Below are 25,577 nucleotides of genomic sequence, written 5' to 3' on the forward strand. Positions count from 1 at the left end.
TAACAGAAGATACCCCCATGGAGGTAATGGGAGGGTGAAAAGAGATAAGAAACAATGCCTCACTCAGTTGGCTTGTTTTCAGAAAGGCAGTTACCCCCTCCCTTCTGGAGTTACAACAGATAAAGGAAAAAAAAAAAAAAAACAACACCTCCCCAACCATATTTCAACAGATGGAATAGAATAAACTTTTTTTCTTTTTTTTTTTTTTTAAAGTTACATAACCCAAGACACCTGGACACTTGTGGAGTCCCCTTCACTAGACATCCTGCGGAGGTCTGGACATGGGAACATGGGCCTGCTTGAGCAGGGTGGTTGGACTGGGTGACCCACTGTGGGCCCTTCCAACCATACCTCTTCTGTGATAATGTGATAAAACAGTGTTCATGCTTTTACCATCATTTCTTTGACTTGCAGTGTTGTTTTTAATCAAGATAATTTGTGGCAAAAGAAGCGGCTTATGTTGGGCTTCAGATCCTTCACTTGGTGCCATGGTTTATTTGAGGTTAGGGTTGGACTGGACTTGGTGGTCCTGGAGGTCTCTTCCAACTTAATAATTCTGATTTTGATTTATGTGGAGGAGAAAAGTGGGATGATTACTTTTCCTATTTTCTATCTTTTATTTTCTTCTTCCAAAAGCCTGTATTGAAATTAATATGTAAAACTCAGTTTAGGTGGAAAAACTGATAAAATCCTGCCTTCCTAAAAGGCAGCTCTGGTTGTTTATGGGCATGGTAAGGCTTGCTGCTTCTTCATTTGATCTGGGTTTTCATCTCAGAGCTAGTCCGGGCATCATTCTAATAGGCTTGTGTAAATGTCTCTTTCTTAAAATATCCAGATGACCTGAATTTCCATAACAGCTTCATTTGGACTCTAAAAAATAAAAAAGAATGGTAGAAAACAAAATTAATGTTTTTGTATATTTTTGGATAAATATAAAAACTGATATGTTTTCTAAATATAGAAACTGATATGCTTTCTGTTTAAACCTGTATATTCTGTGTTTGTTGCTATAGCCTAGGATATGTCTAAGGAATGGAAGTTGGTTTTGGAGATTCAGTCGTCTTCCAGTTATTGAAAAAGTAATAATCGAAGAGAATGACTCTTTCAGTAATACACTAAAACATATATACGGATGTATTCCTAGTGAACATCAAGATGCAGTCTTTAAAATAATAATCTTTAAAAAACCCAGCCAAAAATCATAAAAACGCAAATGACAAAAAAATCCTCCAATTTCTCCAACAGTTCTCCAACACTTTGAAAATGAAGAGACTACTTACATAATTGTTACAGTGTTAGCAACATGTTCCATCTTACCTGTAATCTTTGTTTGCTTAACAGTTGCTTTGGCATTTTAAAATTTTGGGCCACAAGACTACAGTGACCATGGGATATTTCAGTGAAATCAATTTCAGAGTAAATAAACTTTTAGCCTTCAGGGAATCCATATACAGACCCTCAGACCACACCAGTTCTTTGACCATTTTGGATTTGAATTACTGTTTGTGATACTGACTTAGTAATTTCTTTTTTAGAGACAGAAATCATTTAAAACAGCAGAAGTGCCTATATTCTAGTATATGTAAGGGTGATTTTGATCCCTGGTTTCAATATAGTGGTAGAACAAGCAATACAAACTTCCTCTGTTCTAAGAAACAATATAAACTTCCTCTGCCACATTCCTCTGGCAATAGATGTTTAAATGCATCTTAAAAAGGAGGGAGGACCATTGACTTCAGATATTTTAGCTTAGAAACACGAAACTATCAAAACTCTGATTTGCCCTGTGGATCAAGGGGTGACATCCCAGCCCCAAGAGGAAGGGTGCACCCAAGATTCACAGGTGCTTATGGTTAAAAGGGATGACAAAAGTAATCACAAAAACTCACCAAAGTTTTAATAATAAATGACACAATTGGCATGGAAATTGGCGTGTTAGTGCCCATCCTCCTGTATGAGCACATGGCAGTGTGGTGAGGTGGAAAAAAGAGAGAGGAAGGCAGGCAGGCCTGTGCCTGAGCTTGGTGGGGGCACCTTTCTGTAGGGAGCTCTAGGGTGGGGAACCTGAGTTTCTCACTTTCTGTTCCAGTTAGTTCTCATTCCTTCGTAGTCCATTCTTTCAGCTCGGTCTGGAAATGGGGTAAAGGGCTTCAGGGGTCTTTGGTGGTCTTGATCCCCACCTTTATGGTCTGTGGCCACTTTTCAGCCTCATTCTTGCCCTTGAGCTGCCCTGCATTGTGCTTCTCTCCAAGAATTAGAATAAGGGCGTTTCTCCTGGAAAAGTGCTGCCCTGCCTCTGCAACAGCATCTTCTTCTTCCCCACAGAGTATGGAGACATCCTCATCACACCATCTTTTGGGATTCTACACAAGGCCATTGGAGTTTGCCTTGTTCAGATGACGTGGAGCCTTGAGAAAATGAAGTGGCTTGGCAGGATTATACTGAAGTTAGACTTGAATAACAGCCTGTAGCTTTAAATCAATTATTTGAGTACCTTCAGTAATGACTAAATAAATCACACACTTGATCCCTTCATAGTCATTGTAACATTCACTGAGTTCACTGAATCCCCATGGATGATAGAATAATATCCTGGTGTCTTCCTAGCACATGTGAAAAGAGAACAAGAAATAGGCATTCAGTTTAGCAAGACCTGAACCAAGACAAGCACTCAGATGTTTTAAAAGAGATAATTCTTCTCTTATTTATATACAAGAGAGTTACAGATTTTTTTTTAATTCAGCCTTTGATAGTTAGCTCTAATTTCTCTAAAACAGAAAATCTCAGAGTTAAGGCTTCTGTCTGAAAGTTGGCTTTTTAATTTTAATTTTTAAAAAATTATTTCATATTTAATCCTTGAAGTACTGACACATAGATTGAGTGAATTCTAGTTTTGCTTTCTTTCTTTATAGCCTTTGTATTTTGTTCATGCACACTTGATCTACTACTCACTTTAAAGTCCATGGAACAACAGTAACAGTGGAATGCATAATTACAGATCTGTCTTTTTTTTTTTTTTTTTTGTGGTCAACAGGTTTCTTGTTTTACAGGCAGCCAGCGAATTTACTGGAGTTCTGTGGGAAAAGTTCTTGCATCTTGTTTATTTAATGCTGGGGAAATGAGGAGAAAAGGGACACTCTTGATACAAGATTGTCACTTGTGTTATGGAAAGTGCTCTTGCAGGCTTTGCCCTCTTCCTATTTCACTTTGAACGTTTGGTTTGCTGAGGGATCCTGTTCCTCATTAATTTTATACTTTGGATTTATGTGGGGAGTATAAGAATTAGCTGTCCCAACTTTCTGCATCCCACTCAAGATGGACATGAGAGCTCTCAGGTATACAAAGCTTTCTAACTTACCTTCCTTTTCTATTTCTCTGAGAGCCATTCTGGGAAACAGAAGGCATTATTCTTCCAAGTGTGTGGAATTACTAGTATTATGTGCTGTGAGTACTGGTAGAGCACAGAAATGTTACGTGAAGATTGGAAATTAACGTGATTAAACATCACAGCTTATACTACTGACGTTCTAGTTAACTCTGTTAACCAGAGGCAGGGTGAACAAATCTTCAGTACATTAATTTGTATTTATAATTGTGGCATTTTAAGCCGAATATAATGATTGTGGCCTTTGTGCACAAGGATAAACTAATCCTCAGGTTTAAAGTAATTGCCACACCATATTTGTTATTGACTGAGTGGTTACATTGCCTTCAGCATCAAACAGAAGCAACTTGCTAGGCTTAATCTCAGACAATTTTCGTTTAACAAATTCTGATTTTTATGCAGTTATTAAGATTGTAGACTTTGAAGGATCACATGAAAATAGGCCTGACTTTGAAGTTTGATTTAGACTGATAGAGCTGTATTTATGAAAACAAACTAGTTGAGAAATACTGTCTTTCCTCTCCACCATACAGGAGAGTCCATTTCCTAATGGACTCCTGGCTTTGTCAAGCCTGTGTGTCAGAGGCAGCAGAAATAACTTTTATCATTTCTAGGAACATGTTTTGCTAAGCGTGTATATATATGTGTAGCAGAGACAGGTTCAAATATATGCAAATACTTGTAGAGAATTCAGGGGTGTACTTAAAAATTGAAGAGAGAAAATACAAAGACTGCATAAAGAGTTGAAGTTCCCTTTGTTATGTTGGACGTTCAGCTATTTTTGGTCCTACCTCACTTCTCTGAAGTGAAAATGTTGCTTTTTGTGTTTCACGGTGGCCTGGCTGTTGCTTGTGATAATTACTTCTGAGGGAGAGTTATTCAGCTTTGGAATAAAAAAATCTGTCTTTAATTTTGTCTGTTGAAGAAACCATACTTGAAACTCTTGTGTTGAGAATTAAAAAGAAAAAGTGTTTGAAGGATTTGAACAGCAGATAACTGTGCTGATTAGCTTCCCCTGTAAGGTTTTGTTAATGACCTTACCTGTGATGGGAGTAGAGAGATTGACCTGAAAGGGAGGAAATTGTGTGCAGAAATTTTCTGTATTTTAGAAACGGTTTTTATTATTCATATATTAACAAGAGTATTAACTTTCAATGGCTTTTTGTTATTTGTGTTTTTTTCATAAGTCCATTGTGCAGGTTCTGCTTGCTGTGGTGTAGAAATGTATCAGTGCTACTTTCCTCCATTGCAAAAACAGGTCAGCTCCAATTCTTTCCATTTCAAGGTAGTAGAACAGGTTGATTCTTGCACATAACTTCCACTACATTCTCTATTTCTGTGGGTTTTATACAATCAACCAGTTTTGGAGGGCAGAGGGGAGGAAAAAAGGCTTGATTATGAACTGAACAGTTTAACACATATGCTGTTGAGGTAATGTGAGATTAAATGGGGATTATGACTCGGCATGAGAGAGGCATTATGTAGGTAAACACATTTTTTCAAGACTTGTTTCTTTCAACTTAGTGCTTAGTCATCTGGTGGAATGTCTTTCAGTTTTTCAGAGAAGCATTTCCTAGTTAGTACTAAGATTTTTTTTTTTTCCTAAACCAAAAAGGGGTGGGTTTGGTGGGTTATGAACTTCCTTGGAATGAAAATATGTTCTTTTCAGAATATTAAAAAAAACAAGCAAGCAAACAAAAAAACAACCAAAAACCCCACAAAAACAAAACCCCACCAAAAGCCACCAAAAAACCCTAAACAAAAGCAGCGCCTTGCTAGCAGCTCATTCTCTGGTGGTTAAGGTTTTGGGTTTTTTGGGGCAGGTGTAGGTTGTTTTTGTTGTTGTGTTTTGGGGTTTTTTCATCGTTGGGGTTTTTTTATTTGGAAGAGGTTGTGATGTTTCTGACTTTGGGGGGTTTCTTTGGGGAGAGGTTTTTTTTGCTGTGTAGAGGGAGAGTTTGCTGTCTGGAGCATTTTTGTTGGTAGGAGAATTCTTATTTAATGAATGGCTAACAGATATAATGATCCCTGAAAGCTGGTCCCCCCCCCCTCCCCTTCCTTCTCTACATAGGTATCAATACAAGTGGTTTCTGGAAGTAGTGTAGTTCTGTGAAAGGATGCTTGTGAGTTAAAGGCAGAAAATACTTTGGGCTCTCACTGAAAGCTTAAGCTTGAGTCCTTGAATTGTTGAAATGATGCCAGAAAAAAATTGTTCATGTCCTTGGGTTGTCCTGGTGCTTCAGAAGGGCTGGAGGTGCTCAGCTGTGCCTCTGCTGGATTCTCTGGTGGCCTCTGCTGTTTCCTTAGTTTCTGTGTATCATTGCGTCTTGTTTGGCTTCACATTAGGGTTATTCTTACTGTAAAATACTTTAGAAATGCAAAATGTGCTGAAGCTTTCAAATTCATGTATAAGAAATATCAGAAAGCCAGTTTTGCTTTCACCTGTTTCATTCTGTATTATTTTCTGTGTCTCCTCACAGAAAACCTCCTTGTGTAGAGTTACATGAGGACTGAAGTAATTTTTAATCTCTTGAGAGAATAAGAAGGTTCAGGAAAAACATCAAATAGTACAGAAAATAAGAATTCAAGTGAGGTGTATTCCCAATTCTGCATTTTTTTCTATGAGATTGTTACTTTATATTTATATATTCTCGATTTTCTACTGTTCTTTAGTGTATGTTTCTGAAAAATGCTTGAGGGTCCAACAGTCTTAATAAACCAGATGAAATACTTCACGTAGGAGAGGACATCTCTGCTGTAGTGCTAAATGGGACCAGTTGAAATTTGAGTTATAAAAGTACCCAAAAGATAGTGAGTTAATTGCTGGACTAGAAACAAGCTGCTTTTTGGTTTGGGGTTCATCTGAAATCTCTGTATTCTATTGCAGAAAAATAGTAATTTCAGGTCCAGAATCGATTCCCCAGACTTTTAGAATATGTTTGGATCGAGATAAAATTGAGCCCTTAATGCACCTGAGCAGAATGGTCAGTGGTTCTCTTCAAGATTGAACAGAGAGCTTTGTCACCCACTTTGCATAAAGCTCAGCAAGCACTTTGAGGCCTATAATAATTTCCCTCCTAATGTATTTGTAAGACCTATATAAAAATAGTATTTTGAGTTGTTGGAATTATTGCTGTATGTTGTTATATTGAGCCCTAAAAGTTAGACCTTATTTTATACTCCAGAAATTGTGTTCCAAAGCTGAATTTTTGGACAAAGTGGTCTTTGATAAATATGAAAAGTGAAGTTGAACCTTTTTTTATAATTAATGTTTGTGGGGAATTAATTTTTCATGCTTTCTTTAGGGAAGGAAAAAATTATACGGAATTGTTTGATATTGTATATGTATATTCTATGTAAGTGTGTTTATGAAAACATCCAACCTCCAAAATCTCTGCACAGCCTCCAAAACACCTCCCCAGAACAGCTGGTGCAATACTATTTATGTTAATAGAAATACGTGACAGGCCCAAATGATGTGGCAGCATTCCATTCTTGAATGTTCTGTGTTTAAAAATTGACTGAGTCTCCACATTTGATTGTGGAAACCACTGAAGTGTGTTGAGTTTCCTCCATTAAAAAGTCCCAGTTGGTGTGTGTTTGCAGGGGTTTATTTATCTTGGCACTATCCTGAACCTGGGAATGTGGTCAGGAGGCAGAAGGAGCAGTCGGGAGGATCCCCAAGGCGGCAGCACCAGAGTAAAAACCCAGGGCCTGAGTCACAAGGTGAAACTGCATTCCTTTGAGCAGTAAAAAGCCATTTCCCAGAGTTTTTGCTTCTGCACAAAACACTTCATGTTTCTGGTGCTGATTTGTGAAAATGCACTGGGAAGCAGTTAGAAATATTTAAAATATGGAACAGTCCTGCTGTCAAAACCAATGGATATCACCAGCCCATCCCATGAAATGTGAACATTGCAAGCTTTCTTCCACAGTTCTACCAGCTGAAGGATATTTAGGTATTTTATGTCTTGTATGAATAATGTATCCCCCCCCCAATGCTTAAAAAAATATCAAGCATAGCAAAACCTGTTTATTATAAGGAACCACAGTAAAACAGAAGTAACTTCTTGCACAGCTGATGCTGTGGAGAGAACAGACTGCTTTCAATATTCTGCCTGAACGGTGTCAATTCTGTATTACAGTGTCAAGCAAGTAGGTTTGAAAATATAAGAATAAGATTTATGTGGCAATGTTTGGCAATGACTCTTCATGAAGTGCAAAAACATAGTGTAGAAGTAATGACATTGACAGTTTTGGGGAGAAGAAAGTCATCAACTATCTAAAATCAATAATGCAATGGATTTTTTTCCATTTATTAATGGGCATATTAAGCAAAATGACATTATTACAAATCAGTACATTATTAATCGCTACAAATGTAAATGTATTGATCAGACAAATGCTAAATTAGAGACATTCACCTTGGATGTTTTGATTATGATTTTAAAAAGGGGAAGCGAGTGGTGTTTAAAATTCAGTGTGCACTTGAGATTCTTGACAAAAGAAATCAGCTCTTAGTATTTAGTAACACTGACAATACAGAGAATGTGTGCTGTAGAACACAGTAATATGCTGAACGTTCATACTTAGAAAAGTGATTTAATGCAAAGTAAAAACAAAACTCCAACCTCAAATCATTTAATATGTTTTAATTGCTGAATTCCTGCTCAGTGGCAGGTTGCATTCAGTTATCTTCACTCTATTAAGATCTCAGCTAACCACAGAATTGGTTGGAAGGGCCCTGTGGGGATGATCCAGCCCAACCCCCCCTCCAAGGCAGACTCAGCTGGTGTAGGTGACACGGGACTGACTCAGGTGGGTTTGGGACATTTCCAGGGAGGAGACTCCTCAGCTTCCCTGGGCAGTACCTGATCCAACTTGTGTGTGCCTCTCTGGGCCCCTTGTCACTGGTGTTATTTATCTGTTACACATGAGAGAGATGCTCCAGAGCCCTCCTCATCTCTGTGGCCTCTGCTGGACCCTCTCTAGCAGCTCCTTGTCTTTCTTGTACTGAGTAGCCCACAGGACTCCAGGTGCAAAAGCCTATTAGAAATCTGATTGGTATGGATATGCAAAATCCCTTTTTTACCCTGACTGCTGCTCTTGGAACAAAAACTTTGTACCTAAACATTTTATGAACTTAGAGTGTAGGTAAATGTAAAGGTTCCCCTTTTACTTTCTGTAAGCAGATGTGAATGAGAGAAGATGAGTTTGAAAGCTTGTTTTGGCAGGTTAATCACTGTATTTGTAAGGAACTATAAAACCAATTTTGTTGGAAGAATAGAGATTTGTTAATCATTTAATTCTATGCATGGAATTAACTGTACTTGCTTTGATCTGAGTAGGTATGGTCACTACTATGGACCTTGAGCTTCTTGAAATTGGCTTTGGCTCTTGAAAAGAACTGAAAGCATGCTGTAATTTTAAAATAATTTTAAAGGTAATTTTAAACTGATGTTTAGGCTTTAAGGTGTTAATAGATTACCTTCTAAACAATGTCCTGAGATGTGGAAATCTGTTTGAGTGATCCCCACCTATGGTTACTTTAGCACTGCAATGCTGAGTGTCTGTCAGTGTCCAAGGCCGGGTTGGATGGAACTCTGAGCAACCTGGTCCAGTGAAATGTGTCCCTGCCCATGGCAGGTGGATTGGAACTGATGATCTTTAAAGGTTCCTTTCAACCTAGACCATTTCATCTATGGTTGAGTAACACTTTTTCTGGTATGTCCCAAATCAGAAAATGCACTTACTTGATGTACAAACACCTTCTTTTTGCTTTTCTCCTTTTCTTCTCAATGAGCAATTAAAAAATTAGAATTTTAAGTTAGATGGAGCAAATATCTTAGAGCAACATACTCTTGGTCATAGATCTGTATCCTAAAGAAATGCATTCAATCTGGAAAATAGCCAGGATTTTGTGATTTTGTCTGAGGTAAAACACCAACTTTAAGCAATTGTAGTTCATAAACTATTAAGGAGGGAGGAAAAAAATACAACCACCAGACCAAAACCACACAAAACCCAACCCAAAGGTGAAAAACTCCATCAAACTCAAGCAGAGGGATTAATAAAAGCTAGATTTTCCTGTCTTGAGATGCCAACTCAATTTCCCTGTCAATTTTAAGATATAAACTTATTTTTAAGTGCAGTATTAAAAATACGATGGTTTGACTGGTGATTAGAAATACCTCATCTTTTCGAAAGGCATCTTTTCTATACCTTACTAAGTGTTTTTCCAACACAAAACATGTCAGATTTCATGACTGTACTTTAGTAATTGCTTGTAGCATATCAAAGAGATTAATTAGGATCACATATATGTCTTGATATTTGCTAAATGTGTGTTTGATTGCATGTACATGTACTGTTTTCCAGTTCTTTATGTCGGTGGTTCATTTTATTGGTGATTATATTTCTTGGCCCATAAGCAGAATCTTCAATGTGTTACTAAGTTTTCTGGCAATAGAAAGGTGCAGCTGAGAAGGATGTACTGAGGGGAGAAAACGTGAGGAAAATAACATGAGCTCCTCCATACTGGTGGAATCTCTTGTGCTCGAGTTTTTGCTTCCTGCCTGAGGGTGGGTTAGTGAACAGTGAAGATTTCAAAGTAAAGGATGTGCAAATGATTGCCTGATGTAATAGATGTAAAATATAAATTCGTGTATAAAATTGTTGTATCGAAAAGTATGGACTATTAAAAAACTACCAGGGACATCCCCAAAGTTCCCAGACCGATTTTGCGACAGAAACAGCAGGACCTGGCGGAAGATGGCCCAGACATCTAGAAGGAATCTCTACTTTACATCTACTTAAGAGACTGATATCAATCTCGAAGGACACCTGCACCCTGAGAAAGAACTCAGGGAGACCCTCTGGACTCACAGGAAACCAAAATTCAGAACCACATGAATAATTCGGATTTTCATCTACACCCCAAAAGAAGGAGTCCGGGAAGCTTCTAAGACTTACAGGAAATCCTTTCAAACCAAGCCCAGGAATACAAGAAATACATGAATATTCGGACTTTCTCAATAATCATAGCCTCCGGACAAAAAACTGTATAAAACTGTACATCAGAAACCCAGCATTCGTGGGCAAGGTCGGAGAGCACCGTTGTTGCTCTCAGCCTGTCCCCCCGACATTCAATCGATGTTGTTTTTATTGTGGCTTTGCAATCCAATCTTGGTAAGTTGTTAAATAAATTCTTTTATTTTGAATTGGCTCTTAATCATTTCTAACACTTGGCAAGCCACTCTGTCCCTTTTTGGGGGGACCAAGGCCTTCAGCCTGTGTGACTCTGTAGAGCTAAATACAGGCACCCAGAATATCCAAGAACAGCAGAGGTTTTTAGCAGAATTATTTTCTGTCTGTGCAGTGGCTGCACAGGTTTTATCTTTGCCTACCGATGCAAGCAGACCTGTAAATTTAGTTGAGCAGAAGTTGTGGGGAGAGAGCTGGGTGTTGCTGCTCTGCCTCAGGATTGACCAAGAAAAGCCCCGTTACAGTTATTTATGGGGGAAGGTGGAGGAGTAGAAATTTCTTGTACATTTGTAGCACAGGTGCAGCAAGGTTGTGAAGCTGTGAAGAAATACCTTATTACCAACAGAAAAAAAGAAAACCCAGCCTGCTTGTCCACTTTGCACAGGCCAAATGTTTTTTCTGGTCTTCATTCTGATGGAGGCTCCTGGGGGTTGCAGGAATTGTACTCTGTGTTTTAATAAATAAAATTGCATCCTGGTGCTAACAGTGCTCCATAGAGCAGAGGCAGTGCTCTGCATTCCAATGACTCTCCAGCACACAAGACAGTGAATATCCCTGCAATGGGAGAGGAATCCATACAGTCTGCCCATTCAGGGCTGCTCTGGAGGAAAGAATGAACAGTGCCAGGATTTGGCATGATCAACTGGGTTCCTAAATGATGTGCTAATTAGGGCAGCAGACAAAACAAGAACTGTAGAAGCAAAATGTAACTTGAAACAAAAGCACCAGTTGTATGAGTTGATGCTAATGTGGAGGTTTTTTTCTTTAAAGAAATCTGCACTGGATTGATATGCTATTTAGTTTTTTAAAAACTTGTTCTTCCTTGGCAGGCATTCTCCAGGGAAGAGATAATCTGCTATTTCATCAGTTAGAGTAAGAAATGTGTGGTGTGATTAACAAACATGAACCTGCAATTAAGTAAAAGAGAAAGAGCTTGGCATAATAAAATAGGAAATAAAAAATGGTCCTTTGCTCGTTTTTGCTCTTCCTGATCTCAGTGGAATTGACCTTACCTGCAGGGGTCTACATCTCTTTATTAAGAACCTGCAATTACAGACTTTAAGTACCATGGGAAGAAGCACTAGAATAAGACTTTTAATATTTCTGGTACAAATTCAGTGAAGCAGAGAAAGTGTTGTCCCAAAATAGGTTCTTTCACCTGGTGTGCATTAGGCCAGGCCACACACAGAGTCAAGGTGTGTGACGTATTTACAGTTCTGCACAGAAAGGGGAGCTGGGTGGCAAATCCGTAAACTCAGCACAACAACCACCACAACTTTTCACTGCTCATACATTTTAACAAACAAAAGCATTGATGTTCATTGGGTACAAGTTACCTTGTAGTTATTTTATTAATTGATATCCTCTCTTCTACTGGTCAATATTTCTCTCACTTCTCATGTTAATTAGTCTGCATGCTCTTTCTCTTTTGAGTTGGTTGGTTTCTTGGGTCAGTGGCTGTGATCTTTCCTTTCCAGAATTACCTTTTACCCAGCTGGAGCTGTTTGCAGCAGTTTCTGAGTTGTCCTTATTAGTTTCTTCCTTATCTTGGGGGTTCTGCCCAATGTCCTCCTGGCCTGTAAATTCTGAATTCTTTGTGTCCACTATCAGGGGTGTGTCCCTCCTTCTTCCCAACCTTTGTTAACCTCCCCCTAAGCCTGAGATAATTGAAGCATGTCCAGCCCTACATGGTAACAAACTAATTCTGCCAACAAGTAATTTGCCTTTCTAACACCTGGACCTCACTTAGATCTTGTTGGCTGCTCTCTGGTCCGTGGATTAAATCTCCCTTCTTGTTGAAAACTTGAAAACTATTCAAAGAACGAATACCAAAATCATCCTTTCTTGAGAAAATTTTACATCAAACAAATTTTGCAAGAAGAGGAATGCCTTTCCAAGTGCAAATCACAGCTAAAATAATGTAATGTAAAAACCAATTCCTAATGCTTGCACATCCATTTTGCATTTTATATTTTAATCTTTTCAGGGGACTGGATTCACAGAACTGTGCAGTAGGTAGGGCTATAAATCAAGCCTAAAAAAAGAGGAAATGTGTCTCAGAAATGTGTCTCAAAATTTCAAACTCTGTTTTGAGGTGCCTCTAAGGCAGTGATCAGTCCCTCCATTGCCCCTGGGTTAAATAGCCACTGCCCATAAAAGCTCAAACCATCTCCTGTGCAAAAGGCACTGAGGTATCAGTAAAGCTGGACCACAGAATCTCTTTGTGGGTAGATACTGAGGCTTGGAAAGGCACAGTTTGCCCTGGTACAGAAATGTGTCCTCTTCAATCTGAAGCTGGATGTGTAATATGTAAACTCCAGTTTTCTGCTGGTGTAGAGGATTCCTCTGAGTACCTTAAAGTGAGAGAACTGTACTGAGCTATGCTGGCTCAGACTCCACACCTTATTTCACCTGCATGTCTTCTGCTACAACGATACAGGTGATCTGTGCTTCCAGACAGCTTACTCAGATTGTCTTTATGTCCCTTGCCCTATTTGTCTCAACTTTCCCATCTCCCATGAAATCTCAGGAATTCATTACATGGGTGTCAGCTTTTAGGCGGATACAACTATGCCATTGATGTGATTTCTTCTGTTTTGCTTGTGATCTCAGTGCAGTAGCTGTTTTCTTAGGTATTAGTGCAGCACCTTGGGAACCCTTGATCCTTGTCATCCAGGATTTTCACCGACAGTAGTAGTAATGATTGAGGTAGAGAGAAAGAACAGCTGCACGTGGAACTTGAGAATTATAAACATTCCAGTTGCTTGACAATTCAGTTTCTTATTGAGGGTTCTCAGTGTTGTCTCATGCCTGTGGTTTGCAAGGATTTGTTGTTGTTGATGATTTAGAGTGGTGGTTTTCTTTTTTAAGCTAGCACCTAATTAAAAATGAAGCCACTTTAAATGCTTTTTGTTTAATTGTTATTATAATCTGGGCATAGCCTCTAAAGAAAAGTAATAGAAATGTTAGATTATTAAAGCAGTCTCCCCTATAATTTTAGTGTATAGGGAGATAAAAATCCTGAAAATTTTAGGAATGCCTTTCAGTGTATGGGTTGTAACCTTGGCCAAGGTTACAAATTAGTAATCTTCCTCAGTGTAATTATTTTAGAAGCCAGTGGCCTTTCACATGCAAGGAGAATGTCATTTTTGTCCATCCTTCATGAAAGAGTTCCTGTCTAGTGGAGCTGTCATTGCACCATCAGCTTTCTAAGGCTGGAGAAAGAAGATGACTGCTAATCCTAAATGTGTTGTTGAAAGATTTCTTCGCTTGTCAAACATTTTGTTCTAGAAAGGACACGCCTTTTTATCACCTTTGATCAGCTGATGATTTTAGTGAATCCAGTGGTCCAGTTCATACTGAGATCCTCAGTTCCTGTTCTCAGCTCTACCATGGACCTGCTGTATGACATTGAGCAAGTTCCTGCCCTTGTGTGTCCCTCCCTGGGCCACTGTCACTTGTGTTATTTATCTGTTAAACAGTCCAGGGCAGAAATCATTACCTTCCCTGCTCTATGGAGTTGAGCCTTTCTTATAAGTGCCTAAATAGCAATGTCAGTATTTCAGTCCTATGGGCCCTGCTGTTACACACATAAATATAATAAAAATAAATAAATAATAATAATAATAATAGAAATTTGGATGGTAAAGTGGGAAGAATACTTGAGTTGTATTCTTCACAGTTAATTATAATGGAGACTTTATCTTGCTTTTTTTGTGTGTGTTAGAAACAGTTCTCTTTCCCTTGTTTACCTGCAAACCTTGATAATTGGAAAAACCAAATCAGAACTGAACAGCTTTTATCTGTAAAGCTGGGAAATAACAATCCATTTATCAGTGAGGCACCTTACTCTGCTGCGGATTGTGCTGCCTTTCTCCAAGTAGACTTCCATTGTCTTTGAAAAATGATAAACTTTGCTTATCTTAAATCATAGACTAGACAAAACATATGTTTTCAGTGTACCCTTAGTGTTATATATATGTGTTATATATGTCTTCAGTGTATACATTTCCTGAAAAATCTCCTGAGTTCTAGCAAGTGCTTGTTTTAAATTCCAACTGGTTGGTCAGTAAGACCAATGCCCCTGTATTAGTGGGAAATAGTGAACTGTGATGCTTCATTAGTAAAAAAGTTGAGTAGACTTTACGTAACTTTTCAAGTAATGTCACTTCTTTATGGATTTGTCCTGATTTAGTTCCACCCCTGCTTTTCTGGGATCTAAATGTTTGAATACTCCAGGTAATTCTTTCTCCCAGTACAGTAAAGTATCAGTCAGTAACCATTATACAAAATAGATGTAGTTTTGCAGATGCACAATAATGTAGATTTGTGCTATAAACTCTTCTCAGACTCAAGGTTTGTTCCATTCATTCTAGTGCATACTCTAGACTGCCTGCATCAAATTATTCATCCCAAAATTCCTTCCAAAAAGTTCTCAGTGAGTGACGGAAAGTTCCCGTTTGCTCTGAGATGCTCTCTGGTGTGCATTGCCTCTTTTTGGGGGTGTCATTAGTCAACCTCTGCTGGAGCACACTAGGACTGCAAAGTCTTTGCTCACTTTGTTCCTGATGGTGCTGCAGGACATTTGGGAGCTGACAGAAATCCTTTCCTGGGCTGCCGCTTCCCCAGCATATCAGAGGAGAGTTTCCTCAAACTCTGCCTCGCCTTTCTCGGTGGGATGCTCTGGGCTCTCACTGTGCTCAGTGACGTGTGTGGACAGCAAAGTTTGCATTGATGGGACAGATTTCAGCTCCTGCAAAATATTCCAAAGTGTTGCTGCTCTACTGCACCCCAGGCAAATTCCCTGGCAGACTCCATACTGAGCCTGGTGCCTCACTGACTTTTGCTCTTTACTCCAATGGCTTTGCAATTTCCTCCCTAAGGTGGAGTTTTGTTGCTTTTGGGGGATCTTTGCTGCCCATTGAGTGTCATGAACATCTCTTGGCTGAAGGGCACAAAGGAAACATATGACTTTACTTTCCTGGGAACTTTTTCTTTTGCCTTTCAGGCACGTGGTATAAGTCAGATATTCACATATGGTTCATGTTAGAAAACTTCCATTTAAGATGAGAATTATTTCTAATGTTGGAAAGGTTGCTCATACTTTAAAATTAAAGTAAACTGTAGCTTTAAACTCCTATCAATTTTAATAGAACTAAACTGAGGAACGTGCAGCCCTTCCTACCACAAAGAAAAGATAAACTATGAAGCCTTTGTGTTGCATATAACTATTTGTTGATGGGAAGATGAAATGTCAAACATATTTTAATAATATAGTGCAGCTTTTTTGCTTTGATGTTCCAGTTAAAATTAACATCTGGAATAATCCAGCCCACATGATACTCCATTAATTTGTCTCAGCAAGTTAGTTAGATTTTGTAAATATTTCATGTATTTGTAAATGGTGGGAGAGAAGTAACAGAAATATCTCATAGAAAATATGGAAATAGTGATTTCCTGTGACTGTGATAGTTACACATCATCTATCTGATGTAGCCTGTCTTTTTATAGCTTATATTTTCCTAACATTAGGGCTGTCATGATAGCCAAGACATGCTACATGGGAGGTATGAATTAAGGTGAGCTGTGATAGTTGGAAAAAGCACGACTGAGAATGTGCTAAACTGGGATGTTTTAATAGAGAAACAAAATTTTAATGTATTTTCTTTAATATATTGCATATTATTTTGCTGATCTCAGATTTGGTATGAATTGCTTCATTTGGGGATTTGAACATAACGAATGGTGAAAATAAATCCACTGTAGTGTAAAAATACACAGAACTAATAGAAGAGATTATTTCTGTCTACATTTATCTGAAATGTGAAGAAATAAGCTAAGTGCATGCTGGTGTGAGGAAATTAAATAGTGTGAAGCTCATACAGCTGTATTTAATCAGAATTCTTTGGTTTATTGGGTTTGTACAAATTAAATTAAGATTGTCCTTGTGAATCAGTAGTAAGAATCAGAATCCCGTGAAACACTACTGCTAAGGTTTTGTGTCATGTCACATTTCACTGCATCACTCAGATAAACAGATATTCATCCTCATTTGTGGTTGTCCAGGGTTTCCTATCCAGGGAATAATGTTTCCTCATGAGTTTCCAGGATTTTTCTCCCCTTCCATAGATATTTTCTTTCTAGTTTTAATTTTACTTTTGGCAGGGTAGTGAAATGGTCTTACAGCAGACATGGTTTTACGCCACTGCATTTGTGTACTATAAATAATGAAATGGATTAATTAGCTGCATGTTAAATAAAATGTTAAATGCAGCAGGAAATATATCTGCTGTTATCAACATCCAAATTGCTTGAAGAATATGGATTTGAGCTTAATGCATAGTACTTGAGGCTTTTTAATTGATGAAGAGATAGATGCTATGACCTTTTAGATTTGTTTATCTGGGCAAAATATCAACCAGTGCTTTAAAAATGGAGCAGTAGCAATGACTTAAGTTCATGTTAGCAGTCCTTGTAACTGCAAAAAACTATAGGGAATTGAGAAGCTCTGAGATTTACAGCCTTAATGGGTATTCATTGTAAGGATCTTTGGAAAGGTTTGTTTAAAACCAAGAAAAAAGCCTAAACCAAAAAGAAAGGAAATCTATTAAACTTCCATTTTAAAGTTGTATCCTACTGTTTATTTGTTGCATTTCAGTTTAATACTCAAAAAGATATTTAATACTGCAGAGGACCTAGTTATGAAAGCAATGTAATGAAGTCATTGATAGTCATCTATCATTTAAAAAAAAAATAGAAGGAACTTCCTGAGGAATCATCTGCATCGTATTTTTAGAGACAGTCTGCTTTTCAGAGTGAGAGGGACAAGACCTAGAAACTAGAAACAAGCTTCCCAGCAGTAGGATCTATCTGTGGAAATGTGTGTGTGTTTAGTTATTTACAAGCTCTGACATAATCAGATTACTTTGGAGTGAAATTCTCAATGCCTCACTTCACTTTCTAGATATTGAAGTGGGGGTTTTTTGTTTGTTTTGTATTTTTTTATTATGAAGGGCTGTCCTTTCCTAATTTATAAAGGATCTCAGGGTGTTCTGATTGACTTTGGTTATTTCCTGGGTAGCGACACCAACCAGTTTAAATATAGCCTTGGCCCAGAGCTAGGTGGTGTGCTACAGCTCAGTGATGTGCTTGATGAGCATTCTAGGAAAGGATCACAGTTTATATATAGCTCCAGATATAATTAGCATTTCTTTGCTTCCCTAGGAGGAGGCAGCAGCAGTGGCATAATGTTGTCTTGTCAGTTTTGTGGTGTGAGGCTTGGTCTGTTAAAGGTGTCGCTGGCCAAAATGGCAAAGAAAAAATACAGGAATAATGTAAAAATATCCCCGTATGTCCTGTCTTTTGTGACTAGTGGGAAGTGTTAGGTCAAACAGCCATTTTGAAATGTATATGAGCATGTAGACTATTGTCCCTAGGAAAAGAATCTAGAGAGGTTTCTGTGTACAATCTTGCCTTTCAAAAATCTCCACCACCACCTTTTGGGCACCCTCAGTTTGGTTGCTGAGTTTGTTTCAGGCACTTTATTTTCCTTTATTTTCTCTCTGTATGTCTTTGGGACAAAAGGTTTTTTCACTTGAGTTCATCCTTCAAAAGAACTGAAAAAGGGGAGAGAAGCATTGCTGCTGCTTCTGGTTCCACTGGTGGGTGTGAACACTCCATCCTCTGCCAGCCCTGCAGCTGCTGGAGGAGCCTGTGCTCTCCTGCTCACACAGGTTGAAAACAAGGGCAGGAAAGTGCTCCTGGAGATGGGGAGGAGATGGCCTTGGACATGGACTGATGGAGATGAGTTGCTGGAAATGTGGCTGGAAATGTGCTCTGGGAAGGAGGAGTGCAGTGCCCAAGTGGGTGTTTGTGAAGGAGCTGCAGCTGTGGGTCACCTGCCCCAGGGCAGGGACACACCTGAGCAGTGACAGACAGCCTGTGGGTCACCTGCCCCGGGGCAGGGAAACACCTGAGCAGTGACAGCCTGTGGGTCACCTGCACTGGGGCAGGGACACACCTGAGCAGTGACAGACAGCCTGTGGGTCACCTGCCCTGGGGCAGGAACACACCTGAGCATTGACAGCCTGTGGGTCACCCGCACTGGGGCAGGGACACACCTGAGCAGCGACAGCCTGTGGGTCACACGTGGCACAGTGGGACACCCCAGTGACTTCAGAGAAGCCCCAGCAGAGCAGGAGCAGCAGGGAAAGCAGCTGTGCACTGCCCCAGTCTCCTGTGGCTCCTGGGATGGCTCAGGGATGACCTGCCCTGCACACAAGTGGAGATGGGCTGGAGGAGAAAAGAAGAGATTTGGTGCAGGATGAGCATGGGCAAGAGGAAGGAAGAGTATTTATAGGAGTTGATTTTTTTTTTCTTTTATGCTGCCCTCTTTTCCAAGTACCCAGATCAGCAATCAGAAGTTGGGGTTTAATAACAGTAAGTTAATTTAAGGAAAAAATTCCCAAACTAAGACAGTTTTCCTGGTGATAGCCCTTAGCAAAAGAAAACTCAACATACTGATTCAATTACTGCAGAGGGAGAGTTCCTAGATTCTCTGCTGGATGAACATGCAGGTATTCCTGACTTAAATATATATCTCAGCAAGAAAATTATTGATATTATGGTACCTTTGAGAGAGGTAGAAATGAAAAGACAACTTCAAAGTCAAATCTTCATTTCAATTTCTAGGTCAATGTATTTATTTAACCTGAAGAAAACTCATGAGGTGTGAAGCATTTGAATTCTAATGTGAGTCTTTTAAGAGCTGATATATTTATGCTTGTACAAAAAATATTGAATATAAAGAGCAGCTGTCAAAAACCTATTATATAATGAAACTAAATTATAAAATTCTGCTTTGAAATCTAAGATCTTAGTCCAATTAAATAATAAATAACAGGTGCCCTTGAAATCAAACTTTTTTGAGTCAGGTCACCTTTTCAGAAGCTCTTAATTTCATGATGACACACAAATCTATGTAGTGATGCTCAAAAGTACAGAAAGAAATTGTGTAATTCCATCTTTTCTATTTCAGTTTTCTATTTGTTATATTTTCAAATGTCTATGCATTTATTCTTGTCTAAGTGCCCCTTCAGTAATGGTGGATCAGCAATATAACTGGAATTTGTCTTTCCTTTCAGAATTGCAAAAGGAAAAGTTGCAAGAAATATTTGTAGCTGGTACAAAAGTCAGCCAGATCTCTCAAAATAATTATTTTTGTAATTAAAACTATATTGGCTATATTTGGTGGAGATGCTTGTTTGGTGTTCATTGCATCTCTATGACAAATGTTAACAAACAGATGTCACTTCAAGAGGTAACATCAGTTGAAAATAAGGTCCAGTGCTTGTTTCTACCCTTCCTGAAATTTCCTGGCCAAGGCAATGATTTAGGAATTCTGATTTCAGGGAAGGAGTGAGTCCTCAGGCTTGTGCATGAGGTGGTTCAAATGTATCTGAAAAGACAAACAGGTCCACAGAAATGGCTGGTTAATGTGAGCAAATGCTGAATGGTTCTTTGTCTGAAGCTGTCAAGATGGGAGTTTATATATACATGTATCTTTTTGTTGTGAATATATATATTTAAAATGTAAATGTATGTAAAGGAATAACTGAATTACAGAAGACCCCATAATAGTGCCTGAGCTTCTCTGAGAGGAGACAGGGAACTAATTTTTGTTATATGCAGTCACACAGCTAAAATAATGCTACTTTGGCTTGGTTCTGTTTTAAAGACTAGGATATGCTTCCTTAAATACTGCAGTGTCTTTTCTCCTTTTCTAAATATGGAATGAGGATTTAAAAGCCAAGTCCTTTATTCCTGTCAGCAAAATATGAATTGAGAACACTCAAGGCAGGTAGCAGGAGTAGTAATGGACACCTGTATAAAAACAGAAAAAGCTTTGAGGCATTCCATGATGTACCTAAAAATCAATGCATAAACAAGAAAAATATTGATCAGGTTGATGAGAAGTCTGTGACAGCAGTGTCAGCACTTCCAAAAGACATAAAAAATCCTTTGCCATAAGTGTGTAGGTATATGTAATTATTAGTGTGGTTGTATTTGAGTGTGTATGCATACACATACATATACACAGCTTTTGTGTTCCCCAATGGGAGAAAAAGGTTAGAAATTATAGGGAAAACTGGAACTGCTGAAGTGTCTATGTCAAATATTATGAAATCATTAATTACCAGGTGTATTTCTCCCATTGAATGCTGCAGAATCCTCTTCCCAGACACTTGCAGAAGATGATCATGTTGAATTCAAAATGTCAGCATATCCTGAGAAAGGAAAATGAATGAAGGACAAAGGGCTTGAAACAAGATTCTTCTGTACAAAGCCAGAATGTGCAGAAGTAGAATCTCCTGTTGATTTGATGAACACAAGATTGCAAGTGGGGAAGTTTTTTCCCTGTCCCCACTTCCCCCTCTCCCCCCAACCCAGTCTGAACCACAGTGTTCAGGTAGTGCCCAAGTACAAAATACGGAATGTGAGTGTCATTTGAGTCTGGAGGATAGTTGTATCTTACAGATGCTGGGGTTCAGCAGAAGCACATCTGCTAATCAGCTCAATGCTTACATGACTTTTCCCAAGTGTCATAGTTAATGCAGAATTCAATTAAATCAAGTAGAAGTGCTTGAAAGTCAGGTTGGATACTATTATAATACTTTATATATGTGCTGTAATTATATGTAGCATACTTTATCTAGATAACCTGATCATTTTGGGTTTTGATTAATAAAAATTTCACAGATTTTCTAGGTTTAAAATGTTCCTACTTAGAAAGACAAGCAAATCAGCATTGCAATGCTCTGTTATATTACAGATTATTTCCATCTTGTTTGGTTATTGTACAATTTTAAAGATTCTTATCTTCAACTTCCATATGTGTTAACTTAGAATTATGATTAATCTTTTTCTCACTTAAATAAAACCAGATCCATGTGCCCACTTCCATTAGCAAGAATACCTTCAGAAGATTTCTTTATGAACATCTAGGTGATAATGCACTTTGCAAGGATAATAATAAGGATAATGCACACTTTGCAAGGGTACTTTGTAAGCAGTATTTGTTACAATTTGTTACCCTCTTATCAAATAACCTGATTTTCCTAGAATTTACACTAGAATGCCCTAAACTAGTAATTATAATTAGAGCACAAAAAGGGTTTTTTTAAAAAGAGGAGCTTAAAAATGAACTGTTGCATGTTTGCTGAAGGAGTGTCTAGGTTTAGAGACCAATTTGAGGAGAAAATGCTCTGGCAGGAATGTTTCCTCCAAAGAGAAGGGCTTTGGGAATCCCTTTTTTTTTGCCAGTGAGAAATGAATACCAGTGAGTGAAAGTGGGGAAAAAAAAAAAAAAGTAAGCCTGTTTATTACCAAAGCAGTGCTACTTCTCTTACTTTCTTCTCCATGGTGAAGGATGATGCCATCCTCCTCAGAGACATGTGTGCTTCATTCTGACAGGGACCTTGATATGGATGAGGTGTTCTTTCATCTGAAATCTTCTTCAGCTTCAGTGGAATTACTCTGATTGAGTCTTCTAACATCTGGTTCAGTTGGTTTACATGTTGCAGTTTTTTCTTAATGGAACAGATCATCTTGTTAGTTAAATTCAGACAAGTGTGCTTGTATTCATCAGGACAAAATTTCTGTGTTTGTAAAGATGTGTTTTGAAACTGGTATGTTTTCAAATATGAAATAAATGTCACTGTGCTGTGGTAAAAATATTTAAATTTTGTTAATCTAACATCAGCCTCAGAAAGCACACTGTGCTTTTCATAGAATAACACAGCTTCAGGCTGTTGGCATGCTGATGTGGAAAACTGACCTGTGTGAAACCTTCCTAAGAAATGGTTATCAAATGCATGTGAGACTAAAATTTGGTTATTTAGGAATCCAGATGAACTAAGATATGTTTTCAGGTGCATTGGCTGATGTTTTGGGATGATCTAATGCTTTTATTCTTTGTGTTAGACAGGGCTATGAGGAACTGGAAAGACAGCTGAAAGAAGTCTTTAAGGAAAGGACCAACATACTTCATCAACTGTTAAAGACTTCTAAAGAGCTTCAGGGAATTAAAGTCAACCTCCAGGTAAGACTCTGTCTCAGTTTCTATAGGATTACTTACTTACTTCAGCATTTTCATATTGGTGTCTTTTAATTACCAAAAAATGTGTTTCTTTTTTAAAAAAATTATTAGATATATAAATAGTTATTATTTTGGGGTTTTTTTGATCTTCTACTTAATATAAACATGATGGTTTCATGGAAAATTTCACCCTAATGTGTTGGGGCCTTTGTCAACTCAATAAAAATAAAGAAAATATGAAAATAGGATATAGGAAAAGGAAGGGAAGGACAAGAAATATTATTGTAGGGTTTTTTTCGTACTTTTTAGAGAAATACGCTTCTCCTTGTAGGAAATTTCTTTTGGAATGTAGCACAGTTGACGGTAGTATTTAGCAAAAGTACACCGTGAAATACTTTAGACTTAACTCTACAGAGATCCTGATGTGGACAAAGATCTGTATAGTGTTATCTTCTGTATATACACACCTACTTGGTCATAAAATTCTCATGCTTTTAGTAATTTGTCTGTTTCTAAATCTACTTACTGTATTTATCTCTCATTTAGTATCTGAAAAATACACAGCTGTGTATAGCTGACTGTGTTTGAGTTACAGTAAAAGAAAAGTCAGAGTATTCTTCCAATTTTCTTAAGTGGCGATGTCTGCAATTCACTAGAACTATTTTATGAATGAGGGCCAGATACTTTCACAGATTAATAATAAGAAGAATCTCATTAATAGAGTTTTTTTTTGTTGCCATCAGTCTTTAAAAAATGATGAAGCAGCAACCAAAAGTGACGTGCAGAAACTTCTGGAACTGGGCCAAAACCAAAGGTAAGACCCTCCCTTCCTTCTCTTTCTATTTCCTGACTATAAACTGTCAGACTATCAAATACCATCTTTCCTTTTGCTATATAGATAAACACTGCTGTATTCCAGAGTCTGCTGGTTGTAACAGTCAAATAAAGGCAGGAAATACACGTTTTGAAACAAATTACAGATTTGCTGGTATTGGACATATGATGATGGGAAAATATATTAAAATGCTATGGTGAGATATCTGCTAAAGAAAGGCTTTGTGAATTTTAAAGGAAGATTTAGTCATGAAGTATTGCTTAAAAATAAATTCAGAATATTTAGAAAATTAAATTACTGAAGTGTCTAAATCCCTAAGTTTGGAGGTGATGACATGTATTCAAACCTCTTAATTAAATTTTTATGTGTATAGACACTGAAAATCCCTAGTCCATGTGCAAACAGGAATATTTTCACTGGATTTGTGATCAATGGAGTTAGGAAGAGAAAGAAGTATTAATTTCAAATTATTCCTTGAGCACTTCAAAAGTGAGTTCCCCTGGCTGGGAATGCCAGTTCCCAGCCTAGTGCTTAGTCTCAATTTCCCTGGTGCTTCATTGCAGGTAAATCTCATCATTCTGTGTATCTTCATTCTTGAAATTCAGACCAGCAAATAGCAACATCAATCCAATTGTAATAGCAAGAAAATGTAACTAATATGGTCACCACTTTTGCTGGAAAAACGGTATATAATGAGTGCATCTCTACTTCATCTTTTTCCCTAGAAAAAATTTTTAGTAAGAAACTTTATTAAGTTCATACTTCCTTCGTTATTAAAAATGCAATAATTAAATTCCATGACCATCTTACATCCACATTCAGTGTAGAAGTACATGTGGAAGTGCACGTGAAATTGCATTGCCACATGGAAACCTTGTGAGAAAATGGCCTTCATGTCTTAAATACCCAATATATAAAGTCCACAGTACAATACCAGTGGAATTTCTTATTTTACTGTGATACATAACAATCTTTCAGGTATTCCTGGCAAATATATTAAATTATAAAGGCAAGACATGAGCTAATGTCCAGTTTAAATATTTACATCTCATACATCTCTGCATCATAGATTTCCTATTTCCACAGACAAAATCCTTCATCATAAATTAACTCAGTTTTGTGGTGGTTGGGCTGTTGTGCAACTTTCCTTTCTGAAATTGAGACATGAATTGATTAAAGGTATTAATGGACTGTTTACTAAATAGATGAAGAAAAGTGAACACAGTATTACACTTACATCTGCATTTAACCCAAAATTCAAAATACATCCCAGTGTTAATGTTATGATCTTTCTTTGAACAAACATGAGCTGCATTTGGTCTGAGCACGACTTTGATTATGCTCTACAATGCTGGATGATACAGTAAAGTTTAGAGTACTGGAATCTCAGTTTTTCTAAGTAAATGTTCTGCTGACTTCAAAATAGATTTTTTTTTAATTCCTTTTGTGCAAATTCTTCAATAATTCTCAAGTTGCAAGTAAGACTTGGTCACTTACTATGATGATCCCAGATTTATTCTTTCTATGCATCCTCAGCACTTTGAAATGATGGCATCTGTTAGTGCTGATGGAAAACTGTTTTCATGCTGCGCAATCACTAGTTCTGTGCTAGTGTTGCTGAACTTGCTGAAAGCAGTAGGAGTTATCAGCTAAAAAGAAAGGTGATCCAGCAGGCAGCAAGTTCTTTTAAAATTAAGTGGTTTCCATTCAGTTTCATTTCCACAGGGCTAAATTATTATCTGTTACTGTGTATAAATCCAGTTTTGGCTTGATCTTCGTTGAGCGTTTATCCATACAAGCAGCAACCCTCCAAAAGCTCTCCAGCTGTTATGAAAACTGTCATTTTACTACTTTGCTACAACTCCAAAGTGTGTCATATGCTGTGGGTAGAAAATTCTTGCAATTTGGAGAAAATCTCTGGCTGAATCAGTAAACAGAGGGTTTTCATTTGATTCAACTAAAGCCCAATCCAAGCAATTATCCTATTTTTTTCTTTT

General features: G+C 37.9%; 1 protein-coding gene across 1 annotated transcript in view; it reads left to right on the plus strand.

Moving 5' to 3' along the window:
• LUZP2 (leucine zipper protein 2) overlaps positions 1 to 25,577 on the plus strand; it is a 76,453-nt gene that overhangs the window by 11,203 nt on the left and 39,673 nt on the right. The window contains exons 2-3 of the mRNA XM_083863116.1: positions 22,631 to 22,748; positions 23,489 to 23,559. Coding sequence (XP_083719242.1) covers positions 22,631 to 22,748; positions 23,489 to 23,559 — 189 coding nt within the window. The remainder of the gene's footprint in view (positions 1 to 22,630; positions 22,749 to 23,488; positions 23,560 to 25,577) is intronic.

This window comes from Zosterops lateralis, assembly GCF_965231275.1.
Source record: "Zosterops lateralis genome assembly, chromosome: 6".
In the NCBI taxonomy this organism is placed as follows: Eukaryota; Metazoa; Chordata; class Aves; order Passeriformes; family Zosteropidae; genus Zosterops; species Zosterops lateralis.